Below are 26,313 nucleotides of genomic sequence, written 5' to 3'. Positions count from 1 at the left end.
TATTTTTCAAAAATCATAAAAATATAGGAACGGTTGAACCATCTTTTTTTTCCTTCCTTATTTTGAGTTCAACAAGTTTCAATAAAAGTAACATGGTCAATAAAATTCAAATAATTAATCCCAGTACTTCCAATGACAAGTTTTGTATGGACAACAGTATGAAACTAAAGAAAATTGGACGTGAGGATTTCCATGAGTAGTGGAAGGATAGTTCCAAATTTCAGTCATAGTCCTACTATGACTGAGTCTTCTTCTCCAAAGAGAAGTTATGCCACTATGTTCGAGCCTCAGAATTAGCCCTTAAGGGAGCAATCTCTTTACTTATCCCTGATTCGGGAAAAAAGTGAATTCCATCTTGTGGATTGAGTTCCCAGCTCCCATATCAGACAAGTCCTCAAAAAGGTAGGCACGTTGAGTTGGCAATCTGGCCACTCTCACCCATACTAATCAAAGGACTGGCCTCAAAGGCAGAAGTTCCCAAAACACTCAGGATTGTAGTCATGTCACCTATGGTCGTTTAGGTGAGATGTAAGTATCCAATATCAACGGTGTTATATACAGAGACGAATCATCTCGTGGTCCGGTCTTATACAAACTCTTTGTATAGGACACCTCCGCTCGCTGTCTCCACATGAATGGTCAGGATCTACCATCTGTAGTAGTTCATAATACTTGCAAACCTCTACAAAGCGGGTTGTATCCGTAATGTCACCAGGATCAGGTATCCCACCTTAATCCTTATATTACAGGCCTATTTAGGTTATCACTTAAGGCATGATCCACTTATATATCTCATATACATGCTTAAGTTTACATACGATAACCAATATTGGATATGAGTAAATTCCATAATGAAATAACTCTTATTTTATTCATAACAATGTGTATATATCACAAACAACGAGGCTCCAGAGAATTAGGACACCAATCCCAACATGAACAACACAAGTTAACACAACAAGTTTGGCAGGAACAATATTATCAACCTCTGACACCATGGCAGGTCGCTCCCATCCTACTATCACTTCTATTTTTTGAGGATTCGTGCTGACCCTTGTAGTAGATACTACGTGGCCTAAGAACACTATTTGATCCAACCAAAAATCACATTTGCTAAACTTAGAATATAATTTATTTTCTCGTAGTATCTGTACCACAATTCTCAAGTGTTCCATATGTTTTTCTCTGTCTACGGAATACACCAGCTTAGATGCCAAAGATGAGTATTTTCTTTAGGAGAAACTGTTGGTCTTTTTACAGTTGTTGTTTTGAACATTTCAATATTAAGCAAGGCTTTTGTGATTAACGACCTTAGTACATACAAGTTATTTTCTATTGAACCAAAACCAATCTCTATACCATTCTTAAAAATAAACACTTTATTCTTAGAAAAGGAGATGGAATAACTTCAGAGGTTTTACTTCCCGAATATAGGTGGCGTGAGACGGATCGTGCATGACTCTTGAGGCTCTCCTATTTGCACCAGTTTTAAGTCTATTACTTGAAAATGGCCCATTAAAGCTTTGGAAGGTAAAGCTATTTTGGAAGCTTTGCTCTGGTAGGATACTCATCCCGCTTCTCGTGAAAGCTGATTCGTTGGAGATTATCAATGCTCTTAATAATCTTTATGAAGACCTCTCCGAAACAAAGAACGTGGTCGAGTTGATCCTCGACAAAGCTCCTATCATGAAGATCATTTCTTTTGTCAAGTGTAATCATTATGGCAACAAAGTTGCCTATCTCCTTGCTAGGGATGCTATTAGTTCTCTTTTTTATCAACCTCCCTCCTCCAATATGGAGGATGGAGGCTTTTCTTGGGGTGGATAATTTCCTTTATGGGATGTCCTCAGCCCTTTATGAGCATGGTTGATGTACCTAATTCTGTTTGTTTTTATGAATTTTCTTCTTCTAAAAACACTCTAAGCCTCTCTTATGGGACGATAAAGTTTTAGGAAGATTATTGATTTGAATAATAAAGACTTAGAAAAGTCTAACTTGAATAATTAATAGGAAATTTGAAGAAGATTAGAAAAGATTAGGTAAGATTTGGTCAAGATTACACATTTCGTCCTGATTGAGATTTTATCGAGAAAGTCCAAAAAAATCGATGTACAATGAAAAAAATGCAAATCCCAAAGTTAGTCTCAGCCAGGAAAGACTGATAATAAGTATTATAACAATTTGCTAAAAGGAGTGCTAATTGTGAAAGAAGAAAATTTTTAATGTTATTTATGAAAATTTTCATTTATATGGCATCTCACATCTTATTAACACAACTTTCTATTACTGTTAGATGGATGCTTATGTTATTTTTTTTTAATTAAAAAACTACTATAAAGATACTAAAATCAAAATTTATGTCCCATTTCGTAACTATTTTATATTTGATTTTTAAAAATTGTGTTTGTTATTTTACAACTTCTATAACATAGTTTTCATATTTCTCGTCTAATTTCTTGAATTTTTAGTAAAATTCAAAAAAAAAAAAAGGAAAAAATAGAAAATTTTAGAACTAATACCTCATTTAGTAACCATTTTGCTTTTTATTTTTGAAATCTGTACTTATTTTCTCTCTAGTTCTTACTCATGATTTTCTTATTTTCTATCTAAGCATTTGAATTCTTAGCCAATTTCCAAAAACAAAAAACAAGTTTTTGAAAACTACTTTTTTCAATTTTCAAAACTTGACTTTGATTTTGAACACACTCCTAAAATATAGACAACAAACCATAGAAACCAATAGATGGAACCGGTGTCTGCAGGCTTAATTTTCAAAAACAAAAAACTAAAATCTAAATGGTTATCAAAAGCAACTTGATTTTTATGGTTTTCAAAACTTGGCTTGGTTTTTTAAAACGCTCTTAATAAGTATATAATAATAATAAATAATTAAAAAAAATCAATAGGTAGTGGAAGTAGCATTTATAACCTTAATTTTTAAAAACTAAAAATCAAGGCCCTAACCATTTGGTTTCTTGTTATTTATTTTTGAAAATTAAACCCATAGACATTATTTTCACATCTAAATTTCTTCTTTTGTTATCTACATGGTTTAAAAAACCAAGCCAAATTTTGAAAACAAAAAAAAAAAGTAGCTTTTAAAAAAAATTGTTTTAAAGTTTATCTAGGAATTCAACCATTGTACTCAAGAAAGATGCAAATCATTGTAAGAAATAGGAAGAAATGGACTTAATTTTCATAATCCAAAAAAAAAAAAAATGACATGGTTATTAAACATGGCCTAAAATGCTATCGAAATACAATAGTAATTTAAGCTTAATGATTACTTTGGTGATACTTTGTCAATGTTTTTTTTTTTTAATTATTATCTTATGTCTGGTTTTCGTTCGGGCCTTTTGGAGTTTGAAGCTTTGAACAATAGTCTCTTTTCATTCATTCAATGAAACCAATAAAATACAGGGCTAATTGCATAAATAGAATTCAAACCCAAAATAATAGAATATGTAGTACAAAGATAAAATAATTGCATATATAGATCAAAAAATGATAAAAAGACTAAAAAAACTCATGCCTAGCCATCATTTTGTTCGCTTCTTCCCAGTTTTCTCAAATTAAAAGCTATCACTGATAACAGCTATCAGTGATAGCCACTGATAGCTGCTATGCTGATAACTTTTATCAATTGCTATCGATAATAGTTGCTATCAACGATAGCTTTCAACTTGAGAAAAAATAATACAATATTAAAATATTACCTTTTAATTTACTATCAATTATCAGTAGCTATCATTGATTCACTTCTTCAGTTGGAATCAACCTTGAAATATCAATACTTAATGCTATCAGTGGTTATCAATGATAGATTTATAAATAATGATCAACTTTGAAAGAAGACCAACAACTTTGATTACCACAGTAACTATCACTAATAATATTTTATCATGGCTATCACTGATAGTAACTATCAGTCGCTATCACTGATAAACTTTCATCAATTAGAATCAACCTTGAAATATTAACACTTAAGGCTATCAATGATAGACTTCTATAACTGGTTATCATCTTTGAAAGAAACTCGATATATAGATATCACCAAAGTTCTATCACCGATACCACTAACATCACTCATATTGTGGTTATCAGTGATAGCTTCTTTCACTGATAACATCATTGATAAGATGCTATCAATGATCTCACTGATATCATGTTATCGGTGATAGTTCTCTATCAATGATAACGTGCTATCAGGTAGCTTCTATCACGGATAATATACTATCGGGTAGCTTCTATCATCGATAACATGCTATTAGTATTAGCTTCTATCACTGATAACATACTATCAGTAGTAGCTTCTATCAATCATAGCCACTGAACACCTTTTTGCCCCTTTCTTGTCCTTCCTAAACATTTATAAGTCAATTTTCTTTTCGATGATAGCTTCTATCACTGATAAATATGCTATAGTGATAACTTCTAGGCATTCCACTTACATTTTAGTTTGAGATTCAACTTTATTAATTAAATTCACTAAGTTGGCTATTAATGATAGATTTCTATAAGTGGCTATTAACTATGAAAATATAATTAAAGATTAAGCTATCAGTGATGGAAAATATTAGTGGCTATCACTAATAGATTTTCATTTGCTATTTATATTTATTATTTGTTATAATAATCAAACTTGATGATTAGTTTGTTGGTGTTAAGTCACTTATGAAAGAAAAATTAAAAAAAGAAACAGAAAGAAAAAGAATGAGCAAAAACCAGAGAAAGGAAAGAAAATAAAAATAAAAAAAAGAATAGAAAAAAAGAAGGAAATGAAAGAAAATAAAAAGACTAAAAAAATGTGTGCAATAAGACAAGACAAAGGAGAGCGAAATTGGAAATTTTTTAAAAAAAATCAAAGATTGACTAGCATCTCATTCATATTTACAAATATTTTAAAGATATAATATATTTTTAGATTTTTTCTCTTATTATACTATCTATTACAAATATCCTAAAATATAAAATATATAAATAAAAAGGTAATTGCAATGGGTAGCTAAGGCTAACGATTAAGTGCATAGCAATATTTTAAAAAAAATTGCAAATATAGAAAAATTCATCAATGATAGACTTTAACGTTGACAGACTCCTATCAACGATAGACTATATCATTGATTGATTATCAACGATATAATTTATCATCGAGTAACTTCGAGAGCTTGATTTATATGTTGCTATATCTGCAAATTCTTCTGCACTGCTAATATTTTGGACCTGATTGTTATATTCGCAATAGTCCCAAATAATATGATCCCAAAAAGAAAAAGAATCAACCCTTCGTTTTCAATAAATATCGTTTCAAATAAAACCAAACCGCAGACAAATCACCTTAAATAATTTCAAGAACACAAAAAAGGGAAGAAAATTCAAACTAAACTAGACAAATCAAATAGGACGCTGATTGCAAACCGCACAAAACTTCTCTTCAAATTTCTCAAGAGGCAAAAGAGATAATGGAGAAATATCGATAATTCTTTAGCTTCTTGTGTACGCCAATCTTCATTTTTTTCCAAATTTATTTAAAGTGGCCTAATCATAAACTTGTTATTTGTTTTCTTCTATGTGGCTTTTATTTTAGCGTACAAGTGACCATTCCGATTCAAGTTAACCAAATTTTTAATAGAAAGACTAAATCCTTATCATTTTCGGTGTACAAAGACCAAATCAATACTATTGAAAGTTTAAGGAATAAATCACTATTTTGTGAAAGTTTCAGGATCAATGGTGAACTTTTAACTTATTCCTTTTTATCATATCAATGAAAAAAAAATCCTTTCTAATTTAAAAAATATTTTAGTACCTATCTTAACTGATTTATGCATTCTTAGCCGTTTCTGAGAGTAATCTCCCAAGGAGAAATTTTAAATCAGGTGTTTTTGATAAGTAAAGGGAGAGAACAAAACTTCTGATTTCTTATAGGCCTCTAAAGCAGTTTGGTCTTGGTTGGCTACAAAACTTCTTTTTGGTTTGGTTCCAGCTGGGGAAAAAAATTTGACCAAACCAAACAATCCCACTAAAGAAATTCAGTGATACTATCTTACACACTATATCAAACAGTGCAATATCAGTTTTGTTTTCAAAGAGAGCACAAGAAGACAAGAGACTAATTTTCTATAAACAAGAAAGACATCCATCTTCACACTTCACTCATGAAACAGAAAGACCAAAGTAATAACATTACTACACTCATTACAAAAACCAGTCCTTTGTGTAAAGGGCCAACATAGCATCATCACTAAGACATCTTGAATGCAACGTGGTTCTAATAACAAACATTCAAGTGTCGTAGAAACTACCCCACCTCGAATCTTCTAATTCAATGTTACAAACATTACAAAGACCTCACTCACTCGCTTGAGTCGGACTCAATCACTCCTTTTGTTTCGAAACCATATTTTATGGTTTGAAATTTACCATTAGACTGAGAAAGCGTAACTCATTTCATTACTAGTGTCAGAGTAGTGATAGTTGTAATCGAGAGATTCCCAAAGTCGAGATAGCCCAAACTCTCCAACCTTAGGTGACTTCAAATAAAATAGGTGCAATTCCTTCATGTTTTTGTCAAATCTCTTCTTTACTGCAAGTATCTGTAAGATGACATACAGTTTAGCCTCCTTATCAATTCTCATTTTAAAATAATAACAGGAAAGGGTATTATATATTTTCCAGCTACGATGAGTAATAGACATTGTATTTGTCAATTTCTACCAAGCACCAACCAGAGCATGTTTGGCAAAGAAGGTTTTACAAGACATTTTCACTACTATATTGATAAATGTCAAGTGATCTCAAGATTGGAGAATTAAGGAGTACTTTAGTTGATTCAAAAGTTACATTTCGCATTTCTAAATGATAAAATAAACGTAATGAACATGATAGTCAAAGACAGTTGTCATGTCAAGTCAAACACAAGGAGAACAGGAAGTGAATTCCAAATGACATACAATGCAAGAAGAAGATGACTTCTCTTTCGTGCATATTTTAATAAATGGCTTTCCATAAAACTACACTAAAGTTTTTACAAGGTACGATCAAGGGAGATTTGAACAGGGACATACTAGTAAATTTTGGACATTTGCCCTAGATTTGAAGTGTGAAGCAAAATTAAAATTTATTGCTCCTTACCATTTCATGGTCGTGAAAAGGAATCTCTACTTAAATAATTTACCTGAGACTTGTTGATCCCAGAAAGTCTCCTTGGAGAAGCTGCATTATCAACTTGAGTATTCCACATGTCACCAGTAAAACAACATCGGAGATCTAGAGCACATTGCAAGATTTGATTAATGATACCAGCCACAGATCGGGTTTCTTCAGATAAGAAACATCTGCAAAAGGTTATACATAAGACATATTAGGAACTCAGTTTAACTAATTCAGAAACTTCTACGCTTCCAATTCCACCAGTCGATAATGAAGAAAAATGAATAAATATGTTTCTAAATCACTTCTGTTAGCAAAGACAACCTAGAAAGCACATACATTGCTCGAAGCTTTGAGGTCAAATTTAAAGATGATAGAATTGTTTGAATAGTACTCAGACCAAAAAGTGAACTGGGAAAAATCAGCTATATGTGGAGTTAATATAGACCACAGCAAGGTGCAGTCTACTGCCTCTCTTCTCAACTGCAAAGCCACTAATCTGCCGTTCATGTACCTTGGATTACCACTCAGGGGTTATCCCAAGAAAGTGTCTTTTTGGCAGCCAATCATTGATAAAATTCAAAATAAGCTTGACAAGTGGAAAAGGTACAATTTATCTCAAGGGGGAAGAATTACTCTTTGTAAATTTGTTCTATCTAGTCTTCCAACCTATTATATGTCCACTTTTCTAATGCCTGAAAAGGTGATCTCCATATTAGAACGAAAAATAAGAAGTTTCTTTTGGGAGGGCCACAATGGAGGTAAAATGAATCATTTGGTAAAATGGGAGATAGCCACAAGATTACAAGAAGATGGAGGACTTGGAATTGGAGGTCTTCGAAACAGAAATTTACCTTTGCTTGCTAAGTGGGGTTGGCGCTTTATCATAGAAGAAAACTCACTGTGGGGTCAGTTAGTGAGAAGTATCCACGGTAGCAACTTATTCGGATGGCATACAGCTGGAAACTCCAGCCTAAGTTTAAGGAGTCCTTGGATTAGTATTTCCAAGCCTTGGCTGAATTTGATGCTTTAGCAGGCTTTCGTTTTGGTAATGGGCACTAAATTGGATTTTGGATGGATAATTGGATTGAAAAAACTCCATTGATGGTTCATCTACCTAAATTATTCAAGATAGCCATTAATCCCATAGGTTCGATTGCAGAACATTGGGCCAAAGCTCTTCATCTTGGTCCTTTGCATTTAGAAGAAATTTGAAGGAGGATGAGTTTTTAGAATTTCAGGCCCTCCTCAGACTTCTTGATGGAGAAAGTTTGTCAAATACTCCAGATAAGAGAATCTGATCAATTGATAAAAATGGAGTTTATTCTATCAAGTCTCTTGTGAAGCATCTCTCAAAAGCCTCCCCATTTGATAAACAATTGGAGAAAGCACTTTGAAAGTCGAACAGTCCTCGGCGTGTGAACATCACAGTGTGGATTATGTTATTTGGGGATTTGAACTGCTCTGATGTGTTGCAAAAGAAGCTGTCTTCTCATCGTCTTTCCCCACATATATGCACCCTTTGTATGGCTGCTTCAGAGGACTTGCAGCATCTGTTTTTTTGATTGCTCTTATGCGAACAATTGTTGGATAAGACTCCTCTCGGTTTTCGAATTAAATTGGGTGTTTGGAAAAAAAAATTCGTTCTAATATAATGCATCTCTGGGCACTACTACGAGGAAGAAGGCTAAATGGCTTTGGACCAATGCTGTGAAATCGCTGCTAGCGGATCTTTGGTTTGAGAGAAATCAACATGTCTTCCACGACAAGAGATTGGCCTGGTTCGAACAATTTGAGTAAGCACAGCTGAATGCAACTTCTTGGTGCTCACTTTCTAAACCTTTTTTGCAAAATACTCGATTCAAGAGTTAAGCCTAAATTTGAGGGCATTCATTTTTCCAGTTTATTAGAGCCTCTTCGGAGTACTATTATTCTTGTTGATTGCGAGGTGTAATGGTCATCGTTTGTAACTGTTGAACATGTTGTTTAGCCCTAAGGGTATTTTAGTCTTTTTACGTGGTGTCTACAGTCTAGGGTTTCATCCCTTTGGTTATTTACACCTGTCCCTGTATTGTGTACTGTGTATCAGAACTAAATAAAAAAACTCTTATCGTGGTTTTTTCTCCCTGATCTAGAGTTTTCCACGTAAGTCTGGTGTTTTTTCTCTTCTACCCTTACTTTTCAATATGGTATCAGAGTATGGTGATGAAACTGTAGCTGGAATAGAAGAGATTCAATTGTCGACCCTAGCAGGGGATGGAACTCTAGGGGAAAATTCCTATAGTGCTGAAATTAGGGCTGTCGTCGACCAATATTTACGCTCGTTACTTGGACCAATTCAGATCCAACACATGGGACAGCAGCCGTTTGTCGATCCAACAGTCGCGGCCGTACAGTGGAGCGCCGAGCAATCCCTCCAGCCGCCGATCACTCCAGCGGCCGTCGGAGGACCTCCATTGCTGCCGTCGACGTTGCCCGATCTCGCAGCCCAGACACCATCGGACTTCCTTCCTCATCATCACAGATGTTTCTTTCAGCCGGCGGTGGATTTTTTCCAGGTCAGGTTTTCCCTTTTGTCTCTTCCTCTTTGCCGTCCTGTCTACCCGGCCCTTCGAGCTATCGGACCCAGGTTTTAGTGGGACCGTTGGGTTTCAACAGCAACTGGCAAATTTGCAGCAGCAGATTTCTGCGCTTGGGGCAGTCGTTAGATCCACAACCAATCCTTCAACTGACTTTCACCCAGATACGTATTCGGGATTTCCGTTATGTTTAGAAACTCCGATAACTACTTACCCTACTTTACCTTTTGAAAACATTATGTCTGGTTCTGTGTAATTCTGCAAGAATATCTATCGGCAAAAAACTTAATGGCCAGAACTATTTTTCTTGGTCACAATCTGTGAGAATGGTTCTCGAGGACGGCACAAATTTGGATATCTAACCGGGGAGATACCTAGACCAAACCCTGGGGATCCTCAAGAACGTATATGGAAGGGAGAGGATTCTTTCCTCCGCTCGATTTTAATAAATAATATGGAACCCCAGATCAGGAAGCCACTTTACTCAACATTGGCTTGGGATATCTGGGAAACTGTCCAGAAACTATATTCGAAGAGGTAGAATGCTTCATGCCTTTATACATTGAGAAAACAGGTGCATGAGTGCAAGCAGAGGACTCTCGACGTAACATCCTATTTCAATAAATTATCACTATTATGGCAAGAAATGGATTTGTGTCGGGAAATAGTTTAGAATTACCCAGTCGACGGGGTTCAGTATTCGAAGATTGAGGAGGCTGACCGCGTATATGATTTTCTGGCTGGCTTAAACTCGAAATTTGATGGTGTTCAGAGCCGAATTTTGGGACAAAGACCAATGTTGTCCCTGATGGAAGTTTGCTCAGAAGTCAGATTGGAAGAAGATCGAACTAGCACTATGAATGGTACAACAACTACCGCCTTAGACTTTGCTGCGTTTGGAGTCAAGTCATCTAGATCAGAGAATGACAAACAGAATGGAAAGACCCCTCCAATTTGTGAACATTGTAAGAAACCATGACATACAAAAGACTAATGCTGGAAATTACATGGTCGACCACCAAATGGCAAGCGACATCCTCAAAACGATAAATCTAAGTCCAGTCGAACCTTCGTCGGGGAAACAATTAATGGTGCTCCTCAAGGGACCAGCCAGGTGGATCCAAGTACAGTTGGAACCGACAATATTGTCCAATCAAGTACTCCCCATTCCTTTAGTTTCTTTGTTAAGGGAGATGAATCCTGGATCCTTGATTCTGGAGCAACTGACCACTTAACTGGATCATCTGATCAATTCCTCTCCTATTATCCAAGTGTTGGAAATGAGAGAATACGAATTGCAGATGGGTCGTTCGCCCCCATTGTTGGAAATGGTCACTTATCTCCGATTCAGGGGTTGGTTTTACAGAATGTTTTACATGTGCCAAAGATATCTCATAATTTGCTATCGGTCAGTAAAATAACTAGAGATTTGAACTGCAAAGTTGTTTTCTCACCAGATGATGTTTTATTTCAGGACCTGAGCTCGGGGAAGACGATTGGCACTGCCCGGCACAATAGGGGGCTCTATTTCCTCTCCAATGATACTTCCTCTAGGAGCTTGTCTAGGACTAGTTTATTGTCTTCTCTTACTATTTCTGAAATTGATTTTTTATTATCGCACTTTCGGCTTGGACATCCAAACTTTCATTATATGAAATATCTATTTCTCCACTTATTTCGTAATGTGGATGTGTCTTCTTTATCTTGTGATGTTTGTATTCGTGCAAAGCAGCCTAGAACCTCCTTTACTTCACAACCCTATAAACCTTCCCGACCCTTCCATTTGATACATAGTGACATTTGAGGTCCGTCTAATGTCACAATTGTGTCGAAAAAATGGTGGTTTGTCACCTTTATAGATGATCACACTCGTCTTACATGGGTGTTTCTTCTTACAGACAAATCTGAAATGACAGCGGTATTTCAACAGTTATATACTACTGTCGAAACTCAATTCAATAACAAAATTGCCATTCTTCGGAGTGACAATGGACGTGAATTTATTAATCAATCCCTCCGTGAGTTTTTAACATCTAAAGGTATCATCCACCAGAATTCCTGTGCCTATACCCCTCAACAAAATGGGGGTGGTTGAGCGAAAAAATCGCCACCCTATTGAAGTAGCCCGATCTCTCATGATATCTGCTTCCTTACCATCGTATCTATGGGGAGATGCTGTACTTACTGCAGCTCATCTCATCAATCGGATGCCCTCCCGCGTGCTCAAATTTTTTTTTTGAACAAGAAACAATCCACTTCATTAAGATAATGAAAGATGTTATAAGTGTATGAAAGGAAACAAACACTAGCAAACAAAATATAATAAAAAAGGATCAGCAAATGCACCAGGACATCTCAACTAGGTTGAAATCTCAATAGCATTCTCATCATATCCTAAAAAGTAGAACAAAAATTCTATAACTGAGTACAAGTCTGACTAGTCCTTGCCTAATATAAAGGCATACACCAAAATGAAAATCTGGAAAATAAAATGTTGCCAAAATCTAGGCAGTTACAAGATCAAGAAAGCGGAAAAATGAAGGCGTTCCAATTGAGACTGATGTCTTGAATGGAGAAATCTTTAAAATCTTTGGAGAGAGAGCACCAAGAGGAGGCATTGATAAGAGCGGTATCGAATTTAAAGGAGCAAAGAGATGTTTTGTCTTGAAACACTCTTTGATTCCTTTCAAACCATAGTTCTGATAACAAAGCTTTGACTGCATTGACCCAAAGAAATCTTGGCTTCTTCTTCAATTTTGGACCAATTAAAAGTTGTAGCACATTTGCCTTAAAATCATTGTCTAAAACCCAGCTGACATTGAAGCAATTAAATAAACGTATCCAACAGTTTTCTGCAAAAACACACTGGAAGAACAAATGTGAAAGAGATTCTGAATTTGTCCAACATAGAGAGCAAACCTGTGGAGAAATATAATGAGTTGGCAGCTTCCTTTGAAGAATATCTGTACTGTTAAACAAGCCATTCAGCATGATCCAAATCAATATATTAACCCTTCTAGGGCTCTTGGACTTCCACAAGGCTGATTCTAATTGTAATCCAATTGGGGAGGAGAAGGATAGGTGCTTTACAAGAAACTTGACTGAAAAAGTCCCACTTGGTTCTAAAGTCCACCTTCTTTTATCGGGAAGCAAATTAAGTTTAGAGTGGGAAAGTTTTTCAGTCAAGAGCTGGAAGTTTTCTGCCTCTTCTTCCTTTAGCAGTCTTCTAAAATGGAAAGACCAAGAAGTTAATGTCTCATCCCAAAAGTCTTGTAACGTGCCTTCGGGCTTGGTGGAGATGAAGAAAAGACTAGGAAATGAGTCTTTTAAAGGAACAATTTCCAACCAAGGGCCAATCCAAAAACCTACCCTTTCACCGTTACCTACTTTAAAGGCTGCCAAAGATTCCACTTTTAGTCAAGATCTTGAGATGTTGACCCAAGGACTTCTAAGGCTGCAGGTAGTTTTACCATTAGTGTGCCAACCAAACTTACTTCTTCCATGGATGCTTGTAATTATTTTCCTCCTAAGAGAATTCTCCTCATCGATGAACCTCCACCCCCATTTTACTAGTAGGCTTTGATTTTTTAGTTTCAAACCACCAATACCAAGTCCACCATCTTCTTGAGAATGAGAAACAAGGTCCTATTTTATTAAATGATTTATTTTACTTCCAGAATGCCCTTCCCATAAAAAATTTCTCAAAAGTCTTTCTATAGTCTGAACCACCTTTTCTAGCATCAAGAAAAGTGACATATAGTAAATTGGGATATGAGAAAGAACTAACTTACAAAGGGTGGAGCGACCTCCTCTAGATAGATTGTATCTCTTCCATTTATCCAATTTACTCCTGTGTGCTCAAATTCCAAACCCTTTAGAATGTTTTAAAGAGTCTTTTTCGTCCACTCATCTTTTCCCGGATGTTCCTCTTCGGGTGTTTGGCTGTACTATTTTTATTCATAATCACGGTCCTCACCAGAGCAAATTTGCTCCTCGGGCCCAAAAATGTGTGTTTGTTGGGTATCCACTCCATCAACGGGGATACACGTGTTTCCAGCCTTCCTCTCGAAAGTATTTTAGTCACCATGTATGTCATCTTTCAAGAGGACAAACCTTTTTTTCCCGTTAGTTTTCTTTAAGGGGGAGATCACAAGTGAAGAGGCTAATGCATCTACCTACTCTATTCCTGTAGATCTATTTCCAGAGTCTATTCCTGATACAAATGATCCTGTCCTCCCTACAAAACAAGTACCTTGAATAACCTACTATAGGAAGAATCTTCGAAAGAAAATAGTTTATGAAATAGTTCCTCCTGTTACTCTGCCGGAAGATGTTCAAGAGTCAGAACCAGAACCGGCTCAAGGTACCTCTATTTCTAATGATAATGAATGTGTTGAAGATGATGTAGTGACCTCTGACGAAGTCAAGATCGATGATAGGGGTGAATTGCCAAGAGATACACAGGGAACTAAAAATGTGCAACCAGTGGGTACAGATGAACAGGTAGACAAGACCAGTGAGCTTGATGCTACCTTGGATTTACNGGAGCGCCGAGCAATCCCTCCAGCCGCCGATCACTCCAGCGGCCGTCGGAGGACCTCCATTGCTGCCGTCGACGTTGCCCGATCTCGCAGCCCAGCCAGTCCAGCCAAACCCATTACAGCAATCCCTTTTTTCCCACATTCTGCCCTCTGGTTAGCCAGCTCCTCAAGCCTCTCTTCCCATGCCAGCAGAAACCATTTTTTTCAGGGGTCTATAGGTAGAAACAACCTACAGCAGGTTTTAGTGGGACCGTTGGGTTTCAACAGCAACTGGCAAATTTGCAGCAGCAGATTTCTGCGCTTGGGGCAGTCGTTAGATCCACAACCAATCCTTCAACTGACTTTCACCCAGATACGTATTCGGGATTTCCGTTATGTTTAGAAACTCCGATAACTACTTACCCTACTTTACCTTTTGAAAACATTATGTCTGGTTCTGTGTAATTCTGCAAGAATATCTATCGGCAAAAAACTTAATGGCCAGAACTATTTTTCTTGGTCACAATCTGTGAGAATGGTTCTCGAGGACGGCACAAATTTGGATATCTAACCGGGGAGATACCTAGACCAAACCCTGGGGATCCTCAAGAACGTATATGGAAGGGAGAGGATTCTTTCCTCCGCTCGATTTTAATAAATAATATGGAACCCCAGATCAGGAAGCCACTTTACTCAACATTGGCTTGGGATATCTGGGAAACTGTCCAGAAACTATATTCGAAGAGGTAGAATGCTTCATGCCTTTATACATTGAGAAAACAGGTGCATGAGTGCAAGCAGAGGACTCTCGACGTAACATCCTATTTCAATAAATTATCACTATTATGGCAAGAAATGGATTTGTGTCGGGAAATAGTTTAGAATTACCCAGTCGACGGGGTTCAGTATTCGAAGATTGAGGAGGCTGACCGCGTATATGATTTTCTGGCTGGCTTAAACTCGAAATTTGATGGTGTTCAGAGCCGAATTTTGGGACAAAGACCAATGTTGTCCCTGATGGAAGTTTGCTCAGAAGTCAGATTGGAAGAAGATCGAACTAGCACTATGAATGGTACAACAACTACCGCCTTAGACTTTGCTGCGTTTGGAGTCAAGTCATCTAGATCAGAGAATGACAAACAGAATGGAAAGACCCCTCCAATTTGTGAACATTGTAAGAAACCATGACATACAAAAGACTAATGCTGGAAATTACATGGTCGACCACCAAATGGCAAGCGACATCCTCAAAACGATAAATCTAAGTCCAGTCGAACCTTCGTCGGGGAAACAATTAATGGTGCTCCTCAAGGGACCAGCCAGGTGGATCCAAGTACAGTTGGAACCGACAATATTGTCCAATCAAGTACTCCCCATTCCTTTAGTTTCTTTGTTAAGGGAGATGAATCCTGGATCCTTGATTCTGGAGCAACTGACCACTTAACTGGATCATCTGATCAATTCCTCTCCTATTATCCAAGTGTTGGAAATGAGAGAATACGAATTGCAGATGGGTCGTTCGCCCCCATTGTTGGAAATGGTCACTTATCTCCGATTCAGGGGTTGGTTTTACAGAATGTTTTACATGTGCCAAAGATATCTCATAATTTGCTATCGGTCAGTAAAATAACTAGAGATTTGAACTGCAAAGTTGTTTTCTCACCAGATGATGTTTTATTTCAGGACCTGAGCTCGGGGAAGACGATTGGCACTGCCCGGCACAATAGGGGGCTCTATTTCCTCTCCAATGATACTTCCTCTAGGAGCTTGTCTAGGACTAGTTTATTGTCTTCTCTTACTATTTCTGAAATTGATTTTTTATTATCGCACTTTCGGCTTGGACATCCAAACTTTCATTATATGAAATATCTATTTCTCCACTTATTTCGTAATGTGGATGTGTCTTCTTTATCTTGTGATGTTTGTATTCGTGCAAAGCAGCCTAGAACCTCCTTTACTTCACAACCCTATAAACCTTCCCGACCCTTCCATTTGATACATAGTGACATTTGAGGTCCGTCTAATGTCACAATTGTGTCGAAAAAATGGTGGTTTGTCACCTTTATAGATGATCACACTCGTCTTACATGGGTGTTTCTTCTTACAGACAAATCTGAAATGACAGCGGTATTTCAACAGTTATATACTACTGTCGAAACTCAATTCAATAACAAAATTGCCATTCTTCGGAGTGACAATGGACGTGAATTTATTAATCAATCCCTCCGTGAGTTTTTAACATCTAAAGGTATCATCCACCAGAATTCCTGTGCCTATACCCCTCAACAAAATGGGGGTGGTTGAGCGAAAAAATCGCCACCCTATTGAAGTAGCCCGATCTCTCATGATATCTGCTTCCTTACCATCGTATCTATGGGGAGATGCTGTACTTACTGCAGCTCATCTCATCAATCGGATGCCCTCCCGCGTGCTCAAATTTTTTTTTTGAACAAGAAACAATCCACTTCATTAAGATAATGAAAGATGTTATAAGTGTATGAAAGGAAACAAACACTAGCAAACAAAATATAATAAAAAAGGATCAGCAAATGCACCAGGACATCTCAACTAGGTTGAAATCTCAATAGCATTCTCATCATATCCTAAAAAGTAGAACAAAAATTCTATAACTGAGTACAAGTCTGACTAGTCCTTGCCTAATATAAAGGCATACACCAAAATGAAAATCTGGAAAATAAAATGTTGCCAAAATCTAGGCAGTTACAAGATCAAGAAAGCGGAAAAATGAAGGCGTTCCAATTGAGACTGATGTCTTGAATGGAGAAATCTTTAAAATCTTTGGAGAGAGAGCACCAAGAGGAGGCATTGATAAGAGCGGTATCGAATTTAAAGGAGCAAAGAGATGTTTTGTCTTGAAACACTCTTTGATTCCTTTCAAACCATAGTTCTGATAACAAAGCTTTGACTGCATTGACCCAAAGAAATCTTGGCTTCTTCTTCAATTTTGGACCAATTAAAAGTTGTAGCACATTTGCCTTAAAATCATTGTCTAAAACCCAGCTGACATTGAAGCAATTAAATAAACGTATCCAACAGTTTTCTGCAAAAACACACTGGAAGAACAAATGTGAAAGAGATTCTGAATTTGTCCAACATAGAGAGCAAACCTGTGGAGAAATATAATGAGTTGGCAGCTTCCTTTGAAGAATATCTGTACTGTTAAACAAGCCATTCAGCATGATCCAAATCAATATATTAACCCTTCTAGGGCTCTTGGACTTCCACAAGGCTGATTCTAATTGTAATCCAATTGGGGAGGAGAAGGATAGGTGCTTTACAAGAAACTTGACTGAAAAAGTCCCACTTGGTTCTAAAGTCCACCTTCTTTTATCGGGAAGCAAATTAAGTTTAGAGTGGGAAAGTTTTTCAGTCAAGAGCTGGAAGTTTTCTGCCTCTTCTTCCTTTAGCAGTCTTCTAAAATGGAAAGACCAAGAAGTTAATGTCTCATCCCAAAAGTCTTGTAACGTGCCTTCGGGCTTGGTGGAGATGAAGAAAAGACTAGGAAATGAGTCTTTTAAAGGAACAATTTCCAACCAAGGGCCAATCCAAAAACCTACCCTTTCACCGTTACCTACTTTAAAGGCTGCCAAAGATTCCACTTTTAGTCAAGATCTTGAGATGTTGACCCAAGGACTTCTAAGGCTGCAGGTAGTTTTACCATTAGTGTGCCAACCAAACTTACTTCTTCCATGGATGCTTGTAATTATTTTCCTCCTAAGAGAATTCTCCTCATCGATGAACCTCCACCCCCATTTTACTAGTAGGCTTTGATTTTTTAGTTTCAAACCACCAATACCAAGTCCACCATCTTCTTGAGAATGAGAAACAAGGTCCTATTTTATTAAATGATTTATTTTACTTCCAGAATGCCCTTCCCATAAAAAATTTCTCAAAAGTCTTTCTATAGTCTGAACCACCTTTTCTAGCATCAAGAAAAGTGACATATAGTAAATTGGGATATGAGAAAGAACTAACTTACAAAGGGTGGAGCGACCTCCTCTAGATAGATTGTATCTCTTCCATTTATCCAATTTACTCCTGTGTGCTCAAATTCCAAACCCTTTAGAATGTTTTAAAGAGTCTTTTTCGTCCACTCATCTTTTCCCGGATGTTCCTCTTCGGGTGTTTGGCTGTACTATTTTTATTCATAATCACGGTCCTCACCAGAGCAAATTTGCTCCTCGGGCCCAAAAATGTGTGTTTGTTGGGTATCCACTCCATCAACGGGGATACACGTGTTTCCAGCCTTCCTCTCGAAAGTATTTTAGTCACCATGTATGTCATCTTTCAAGAGGACAAACCTTTTTTTCCCGTTAGTTTTCTTTAAGGGGGAGATCACAAGTGAAGAGGCTAATGCATCTACCTACTCTATTCCTGTAGATCTATTTCCAGAGTCTATTCCTGATACAAATGATCCTGTCCTCCCTACAAAACAAGTACCTTGAATAACCTACTATAGGAAGAATCTTCGAAAGAAAATAGTTTATGAAATAGTTCCTCCTGTTACTCTGCCGGAAGATGTTCAAGAGTCAGAACCAGAACCGGCTCAAGGTACCTCTATTTCTAATGATAATGAATGTGTTGAAGATGATGTAGTGACCTCTGACGAAGTCAAGATCGATGATAGGGGTGAATTGCCAAGAGATACACAGGGAACTAAAAATGTGCAACCAGTGGGTACAGATGAACAGGTAGACAAGACCAGTGAGCTTGATGCTACCTTGGATTTACCGATTGCCCTATGGAAAGGTACGAGGTTGTGCACCAAGCACTCTATGAAAAGTTTCTTGTCCTACATTAACCTGTCTAGGAGATTTAAAATTTTCACTACCAGCCTGGACATCATGATGATTCTAGGCAATGTGCATAAGGCTCTGGAAGTTCTTGAATGGCGAACCGCAATTATGGAGGAGATGTGGGCCCTTGAGACAAACAGAACGTCGGATCTGGTAGTTCTTCTGAAAGGTCACAAAACAGTAGGATGCAAGTAGGTGTTCATTGTCAAATACAAGTCTGATGGGACTCTCGATAGATTTAAGGCCAGGTTAGTTGCAAAAGGATTCACTTAGACATATCGGATGGATTACTCAGAAACCTTCTCATCTATGACAAAACTTAATACTATTCATGTTCTTCTCTCCGTCGCCGTTAATCAAGACTGGCCCTTACACCAGTTGGATGTGAAAAATGCGTTTTTGAATGGTGAGTTGGAAGAAGAGGTTTATATGAACCCAGCTCCAGGTTTTGATGTACGGTTTGGCATTTAGGTTTGCAAATTAAAAAAGTCTCTATATGGCCTAAAGTAGTCTCCTCGAGCTTGGTTTGATAGATTCACTACTTTTGTCAAGTCCCAGGGGTTTGTTCAAGGGCATTCTGATTGTACCTTGTTCACTAAGAGGTCGGCATCAGGAAAAATAGTTGTTATAATTGTCTATGTTGATGATATTATCCTGTCAAAGGATGATTCAACTGAGATTAGCAGGTTGAAATAGAGGATGACAGATGAGTTCGAGATTAAAGATCTTGGTGATTTGAGATATTTCCTAGACATGGAGGTAGCAAGAACAAAGGAAGGGATTTCAGTGTCTCAGAGGAAATATAGACTAAACTTGTTGAGAGAAACTGGAATGACAGAGTGCAAACCTGCAGATACACCGGTAGAAGTCAATAGCAATCTGGTAGAATCATTAGATGATGTTCCAGTTAACAAGTAAAGATATCAACGACTTGTGGGAAAGCTGATCTATCTTTCGCATACCAAACCTGATATATCTTATGCATTTAGTTTGGTCAATCAGTTTATGCAAGCTCCTTATGAAAGACACATGGAGGCGGTTACGCGGATTCTGAGATATCTAAAGTCTACGCCTGGAAAAGGCTTGGTATTCAGAAAACATGACAAAAGATGCATTGAGGCTTACACAGATTCAGACTGGGCTGGTTCTATTACTGATAGGAAGTCTACCTCTGGATATTGTACTTTTGTGTGGGGAAATTTAGTTACCTGGCGGAGTAAGAAGCAAGGTGTCAGGGCTAGAAGCAGTGCCGAAGCAGAGTATAGAGCTATGAGCCTTGGTATTTGTGAAGAACTTTGGTTGAAAAAGGTTCTGGTAGATCTCCATCAGGAGAGTCATGACCCCATGAGACTTTATTGTAATAATAAGGCTGCCATTAATATTGCTAACTGTTGAAAGACCCTAGGGGTATTATTGTAATTGTCTCTTACCCTAGGGCTCTCTACTGTCTATTTATTCATCTCGTTCTCTTGTATTCAGTGTATCAATTAAAAATAACAAGAAAAAGGTCTGTATCGTGGTTTTTCTCTCTGTTCTAGGGTTTCCATATAAATTGTGTGTTGGTCTCTTTCTTTTCTTATTTTTCATCATGGTATCAGAGCATGGTGACGAAACCCTAACCGTCATTGACGAGAACCAACCACAGACATCTTCTACAGACGAAGCTCCAATCATGGACATGAAAACTGTTATCCAAGAAGCTGTAAAAGAATACTTCCAATCTGCCCTACCACAACTTCTTCCAGCCACCATAGCCGCCGTCCAGCCACCACAGGGGTGTCGTCGACGTTGATCGAAGGTCCCTTCGAAGGAGAGAATCGCGAGATCGGGCCACAAAGACCCTCGTTCGCGCCGACCATGCCACATGAATCGCCGGCCATTCCCTTTGTTAACCAACCGCGATCGCTTCGGGAGCCGACCCGAGGAGAACCGACCCACCCGATCGAATCTGTCTTTGTCCAGCTGCATTTCTCCCAGGCGCGGATCCGAGCTGTCAACCCGACGCCACAATAGTCTTTCCAGGCACAGGACCTGTCTCTTATACACATCTAGATGTGTATAAGAGACAGGATCGAATCTGTCTTTGTCCAGCTGCATTTCTCCCAGGCGCGGATCCGAGCTGTCAACCCGACGCCACAATAGTCTTTCCAGGCGCTGCAGCCTCCGATCCGTTTCTCTCTGGCCGACGCCCCGATTCCAGCGTACCCAGTTGGTTTCGCTCCCAACCAGCCGTCAGTCAACCCGATTCCAGCATACCCAGTTGGTTCCACTCCCAACCAGCCGTCAGTTGAAGGCGCTTTTCCAGCTGGACCGAATCATGGTGGGTCGGCTAAGTACCCGGACAATGTTCGACGCAGATTGGCCTATCTTCAAATGCAGATTTCAGATTTGGAAACAGCCCTTGGCCCAAACCCTCAATCAGTCATCACAGAGAATCCGGTAAATTCATTCTCTATTTTGCCCAATACAACTTACTTAACTGGCTTAATGGGAAATACCGCGAGATTTCTGGTAAGAGAAAAAATGAATGGGGAGAATTATTTTTCCTGGTCCCAGTCGATCAGAATGGCCTTAGAAGGAAGGCACACATTCGGGTATCTGACAAGAGAAATTCCAAAATCTATCCAGGCGATCCTCAAGAAAGAATCTGGAAAGGGGAGGATTCTCTATTACGGTATGTCCTCATCAATAGTATGGAGCCACAGATTGGCCGACCCTTACTGTATGCAGCAATTGCTAAAGATATCTGGGAGGTAGCCAGGGATCTGTACTCGAAGCGACAGAACGCATCTTGACGTTATACAAACAGGTCCATGAGTGCAAACAAGGGACCATGGATGTTACTTCCTACTTTAATAAATTATCAGTGTATTGGCAAGAGATGAACCTTTGCCGAGAGATTGTCAGGAACTGCGCACAAGATAGGGCCCAGTACTTGAAACTTGAAGAGGCAGATCAGGTGTATGTGTTTTTGGCTAGATTGAACCCAAAATTTGATAGTGTTCGGAGTCGCATATTGGATCAACGACCTACTCCTTCTCTCAAAGAAGTTTGTTCAGAGGTTCGACTGGAAGAGGATCAATCACATGCTATGAATAATCGTGTGGTTGTTTCCACTGATGCATCAACCTTTGTTACAAAGGCGTCTAGTTCCGACAGTGATAAAAAACCCACACCTGTAAGTGAGCATTGCAAGAAGTCGTGGCATACGAAGGACCAATGTTGGAAGCTACACGGCAGGCCCCCAAACAGTAGGAGACGACAGTCACATGACAAATCAAACTCTGGGAGTGCACTCGTAAGTGACTCAGTTAATGAGAATACACAGCATCAGTCCTCAGCCGATAATAAGACCAATTTAAGTGTTGTCGGGGTGAGTGCCATTGCGCAATCAGGTACATTTCCATCTTTTGGCCTTATTAGCATTAATGGCAAGAAACCCTAGATTGATACGCTTCATGTGCCTAAAATCTCATATAATCTTTTATCGGTCAGTAAAATTACAAGAGATCTGAACTGTAAGGCCATTTTCTCACCAGATTCTGTTGTGTTTCAGGATCAAAAGTCGAGGATGATGATTGGCACTGCCCGGCACGATAGGGGGCTCTACTTCTTTTCTGATGATGCTTCTTCTAGGGAGGATCATAGAACCGGTTTTATGTCTTTTAAAGTTTTCTACTTCCGAAAATGACTTTATGTTATGGCATTATCGTTTAGGACATCCAAACTTTCAGTATATGAAATATTTATTTCCGCAATATTAATATAGCGTCTCTAAATTGTGATGTATGTATTTGTGCCAAACAAAGTCATATTACTTTTCATTCTCAACCTTATAAGCCGTCCAGTCCTTTCTTCCTCATTCATAGTGACGTCTGGGGACCCTCACCTACTACTACCTCCACTGGTAAACGTTGGTTCGCCACCTTCATAGACGACCACACACGCCTCATTTGGGTGTTCTTACTTGCTGATAAGTTTGAGGTGTCTTCCACCTTTCAACAATTTTATACCATGGTTGAAGCCCAGTTCCATGCCAAGATTGGGATTTTGAGGAGTGATAATGGACGAGAGTTCTTTAACACCTCTTTCCATGACTTTCTTGTGTCTAAGGGAATTGTCCACCAGAGCTCGTGTGCTGTCTCTTATACACATCTAGATGTGTATAAGAGACAGGCCCGGCACGATAGGGGGCTCTACTTCCTTTCTGACGATGCTTCTTCTAGGGAGGATCATAGAACTGGTTTTATGTCTTTAAAGTTTTCTACTTCCGAAAATGACTTTATGTTATGGCATTATCGTTTAGGACATCCAAACTTTCAGTATATGAAATATTTATTTCCGCATTTATTCCGCAATATTAATATAGCGTCTCTAAATTGTGATGTATGTATTCTGTCTCTTATACACATCTAGATGTGTATAAGAGACAGGCAAAGTACTCTATGCACAGCTACATGACATATAGCAATCTGTCTCCCGAATTTAAAGCTCTCACTACCAGCTTGGACACTATCATGGTCCCAAGCAGTATTCGTGGAGCAATGAAAAACTCTGAATGGAAAACGGCTGTTATGGAAGAAATGAGGGCTCTTGAGAAAAAATCAACATGGGAACAGGTGCCTTTACCTGAAGAGCACAAGATAGTTGGATGCAAATGGGTGTTCACTGTAAAATACAAATCAGATGGGACGATTGACCGATATAAGGTCAGACTGGTTGCTAAAGGTTTCACCCAGACCTACGGAGTTGATTATTCTGAAACATTCTCTCCCGTGGCCAAACTCAACACTATTCGGGTTTTGTTGTCGATTGCTATAAACAAAGGTTGGCCACTTCACCAGTTAGATGTTAAAAATGCATTCCTAAATGGAGAACTTGAAGAGGAAATCTATATGAGCTCTCCTCCTGGATTCGAGAGTCAGTTCAAGCACATGGTTTGTAGACTAAGAAAGTCTTTATATGGACTGAAACAGTCCCCAAGGACGTCGTTTGATAGATTCACCACATTTGTTAAAGCACAGGGATACAAACAAGGGCACTAAGATCATACATTATTTACAAAACGGTCCGACTCCGGGAAGATTGCCGTCCTCATAGTGTATGTTGATGATATTGTTCTGTCTGGCGATGATGAGGGTGAAATTACAAGGCTTAAAACGAGAATGACCAAAGAATTTGAGATTAAAGACCTTGGTAAGCTGAGATACTTCCTTGGAATGGAAGTGGCTCGATCGAGAGAAGGTATTGTTGAAATGGTAACCCTTGAAAAGGAGATAAGTGACCTTTCCCAGCAACGGAAGCAAAGGACCCATCTGCAATTCGTATTCTCTCGTTTCCTGCACTTGGATAATACGCGAGGAATTGATCAGATGATCCAATTAGGTGGTCCGTTGCTCCTGAGTCAAGGATCCACGATTCATCCCCTTCGACCAAGAAGCTAAAGGACTGAGAAGTACCTGATTGCGCGACATTGTTGGTTCCAACCATACTTGACTTTACTTGGTTGGTGGCTGATGATGTACCATCCTCTGTTTCACTGACAAGGGCCCGACCGGTTTTTGACTTATCATTCGCAGACCGTCGCTTGCCATTCGGTGGGCGACCATGTAACTTCCAGCATTGATCTTTGGTGTGCCACGGTTTCTTACAGTGCTCACAAATTGGTGGGGATTTTCAGTTCTGTTTGTCGCTCTCTGGTCCCGTAAAAGATATAGATAGAGCATCTAAGTGGTTGTTGCTAAAGTGGCCATTATAAGCTCTAGTATTTTGTCCTTTATCTAACCTGACCTCTGAGCATACTTCCCATTAGAGAAGCGGTATTGAGGTCTCTGTCCGCATAATCCGACAGGACTTGTGCCCGCGAGGATCGTGTGGAATTGTTCCTGTTGACGGAGTTTCAATACTCAAGAGATTTGAGATAGGGGACGCGGGTGTATGATTTTCCTAGCTGGCTTAAACGCCTACAATTTGTTTATGGTGTCCAAGTCGATTCATTTGGGACAGAGACCAAATAACCGTCTTATCGGAAGTATGCTTCAGGAGGCCAGTTTACGAGAGGACAAAACTGAGCCTTATGAGGCACTAGCAACAACACACTTAGATTCTCGCTGCCGTTTGGAGAAGTTTTAGGCGCAGAGAAGCGACAAACAGAACGGAAAATCCCCACCAAATCTATGAGCACTGTACCAGAAACCCGTGGCACAACCAAAGATCCCAATGACACTGAACAGTACAACGGTCGCCCACCTGAATGGGCACGCGAACGGTCCTGCAAATGACATAAGTCACAAAAACACGGTCCGGGCCCTTGTCAAGTGAACAGGGGATGGTAAATCATCAGCCACCAACCAGGTAGAGTCAAGTATGGTTGGAACCAGCAAAATGTCACGCAATCCAGCGATACTCTCTTCAGTCCTTTCTTCTTCGCGTCAAAGGGGATGTCAATCGTGAGATCCTCTGACTTAAGGAGGCAACGGACCACCTAACCTGGGATCATCTCGATCAAATTCCTCTTGTATCCATCCAGGTGCGGGGGAAATGAGAGAAATAACGAAATTGTAGATGGGTCCTTTGCTTTTCCGTGCTGGAAAGGCCACCTTATCTCCTATCAGGGTTTGATTTTTACAAAATGTCCCTGCCATGTGCCAAGATATCTTTATAATCTGCTATTCTGCAGTAAAATAACCAGAGATCTGAATTGTTATGTCGTTTACTCTCGGATCGATGTATGTTTTTTCAGGACCTGAGCTCGAGGGCGATTGGCAACTAGCCCGGCACAGTAGGGGGCTTTACTTCCTCTCGGGGATGCTTCATCTAGGAAGTTTATCTGCACTTGTTTCTATCTTCCCGTTACTATTTCTGAAAACTGGGTTCTCTCTGTTATGGCAATTTTCGTCTTGGACATCGAATTTTCATTATAGGAAGTATTTATTTTCCCCATTTATTTTCGTAATGTTAATAATTTCATCTTTATCTTGCGATGTGTGGTATTCGTCAAAACACCCCCTCGGGTGTCTTTACGTCCCAGGACTATAAACCTTCCCAAACCTTTCCCCACCCGATACAATAGTTATGTTGGGGCCACATCTTAATATCAACAAACCGTGTCGGGTAAACGGTGTTTTGTCACCTTCATAGGTTGATCAAACATCGTCTTACATGGTGTTCTTCTTTTAAACGGATTATAGTCTAAAAGTGGACTACAATTTCTTTCAGCATTCTAAAAAAAAAATAAAAATCTAA

The 26,313-nt window shown here is 38.7% G+C and overlaps 1 protein-coding gene across 3 annotated transcripts in view; it reads right to left on the bottom strand.

The window, feature by feature from the left end:
* Positions 1-6,159: 6,159 nt before the first annotated feature.
* LOC120080999 (gamma-tubulin complex component 6) overlaps positions 6,160-26,313 on the bottom strand; it is a 40,211-nt gene continuing 20,057 nt past the window's right edge. For all 3 annotated transcript variants that reach the window (XM_039035688.1, XM_039035682.1, XM_039035692.1), the window contains 2 exons: positions 7,178-7,337; positions 6,160-6,596 (listed from right to left, as the gene is read on the bottom strand). In XM_039035688.1, the coding sequence (XP_038891616.1) occupies positions 6,426-6,596; positions 7,178-7,337 (331 nt within the window). In that variant the 3' untranslated portion in view covers positions 6,160-6,425. The remainder of the gene's footprint in view (positions 6,597-7,177; positions 7,338-26,313) is intronic.

The sequence above is a fragment of the Benincasa hispida genome, chromosome 1 (assembly GCF_009727055.1).
Source record: "Benincasa hispida cultivar B227 chromosome 1, ASM972705v1, whole genome shotgun sequence".
Taxonomy (NCBI): Eukaryota; Viridiplantae; Streptophyta; class Magnoliopsida; order Cucurbitales; family Cucurbitaceae; genus Benincasa; species Benincasa hispida.
Note: the sequence above shows the minus strand (reverse complement) of the source record. Positions and strands in the feature narration are given on the sequence as shown.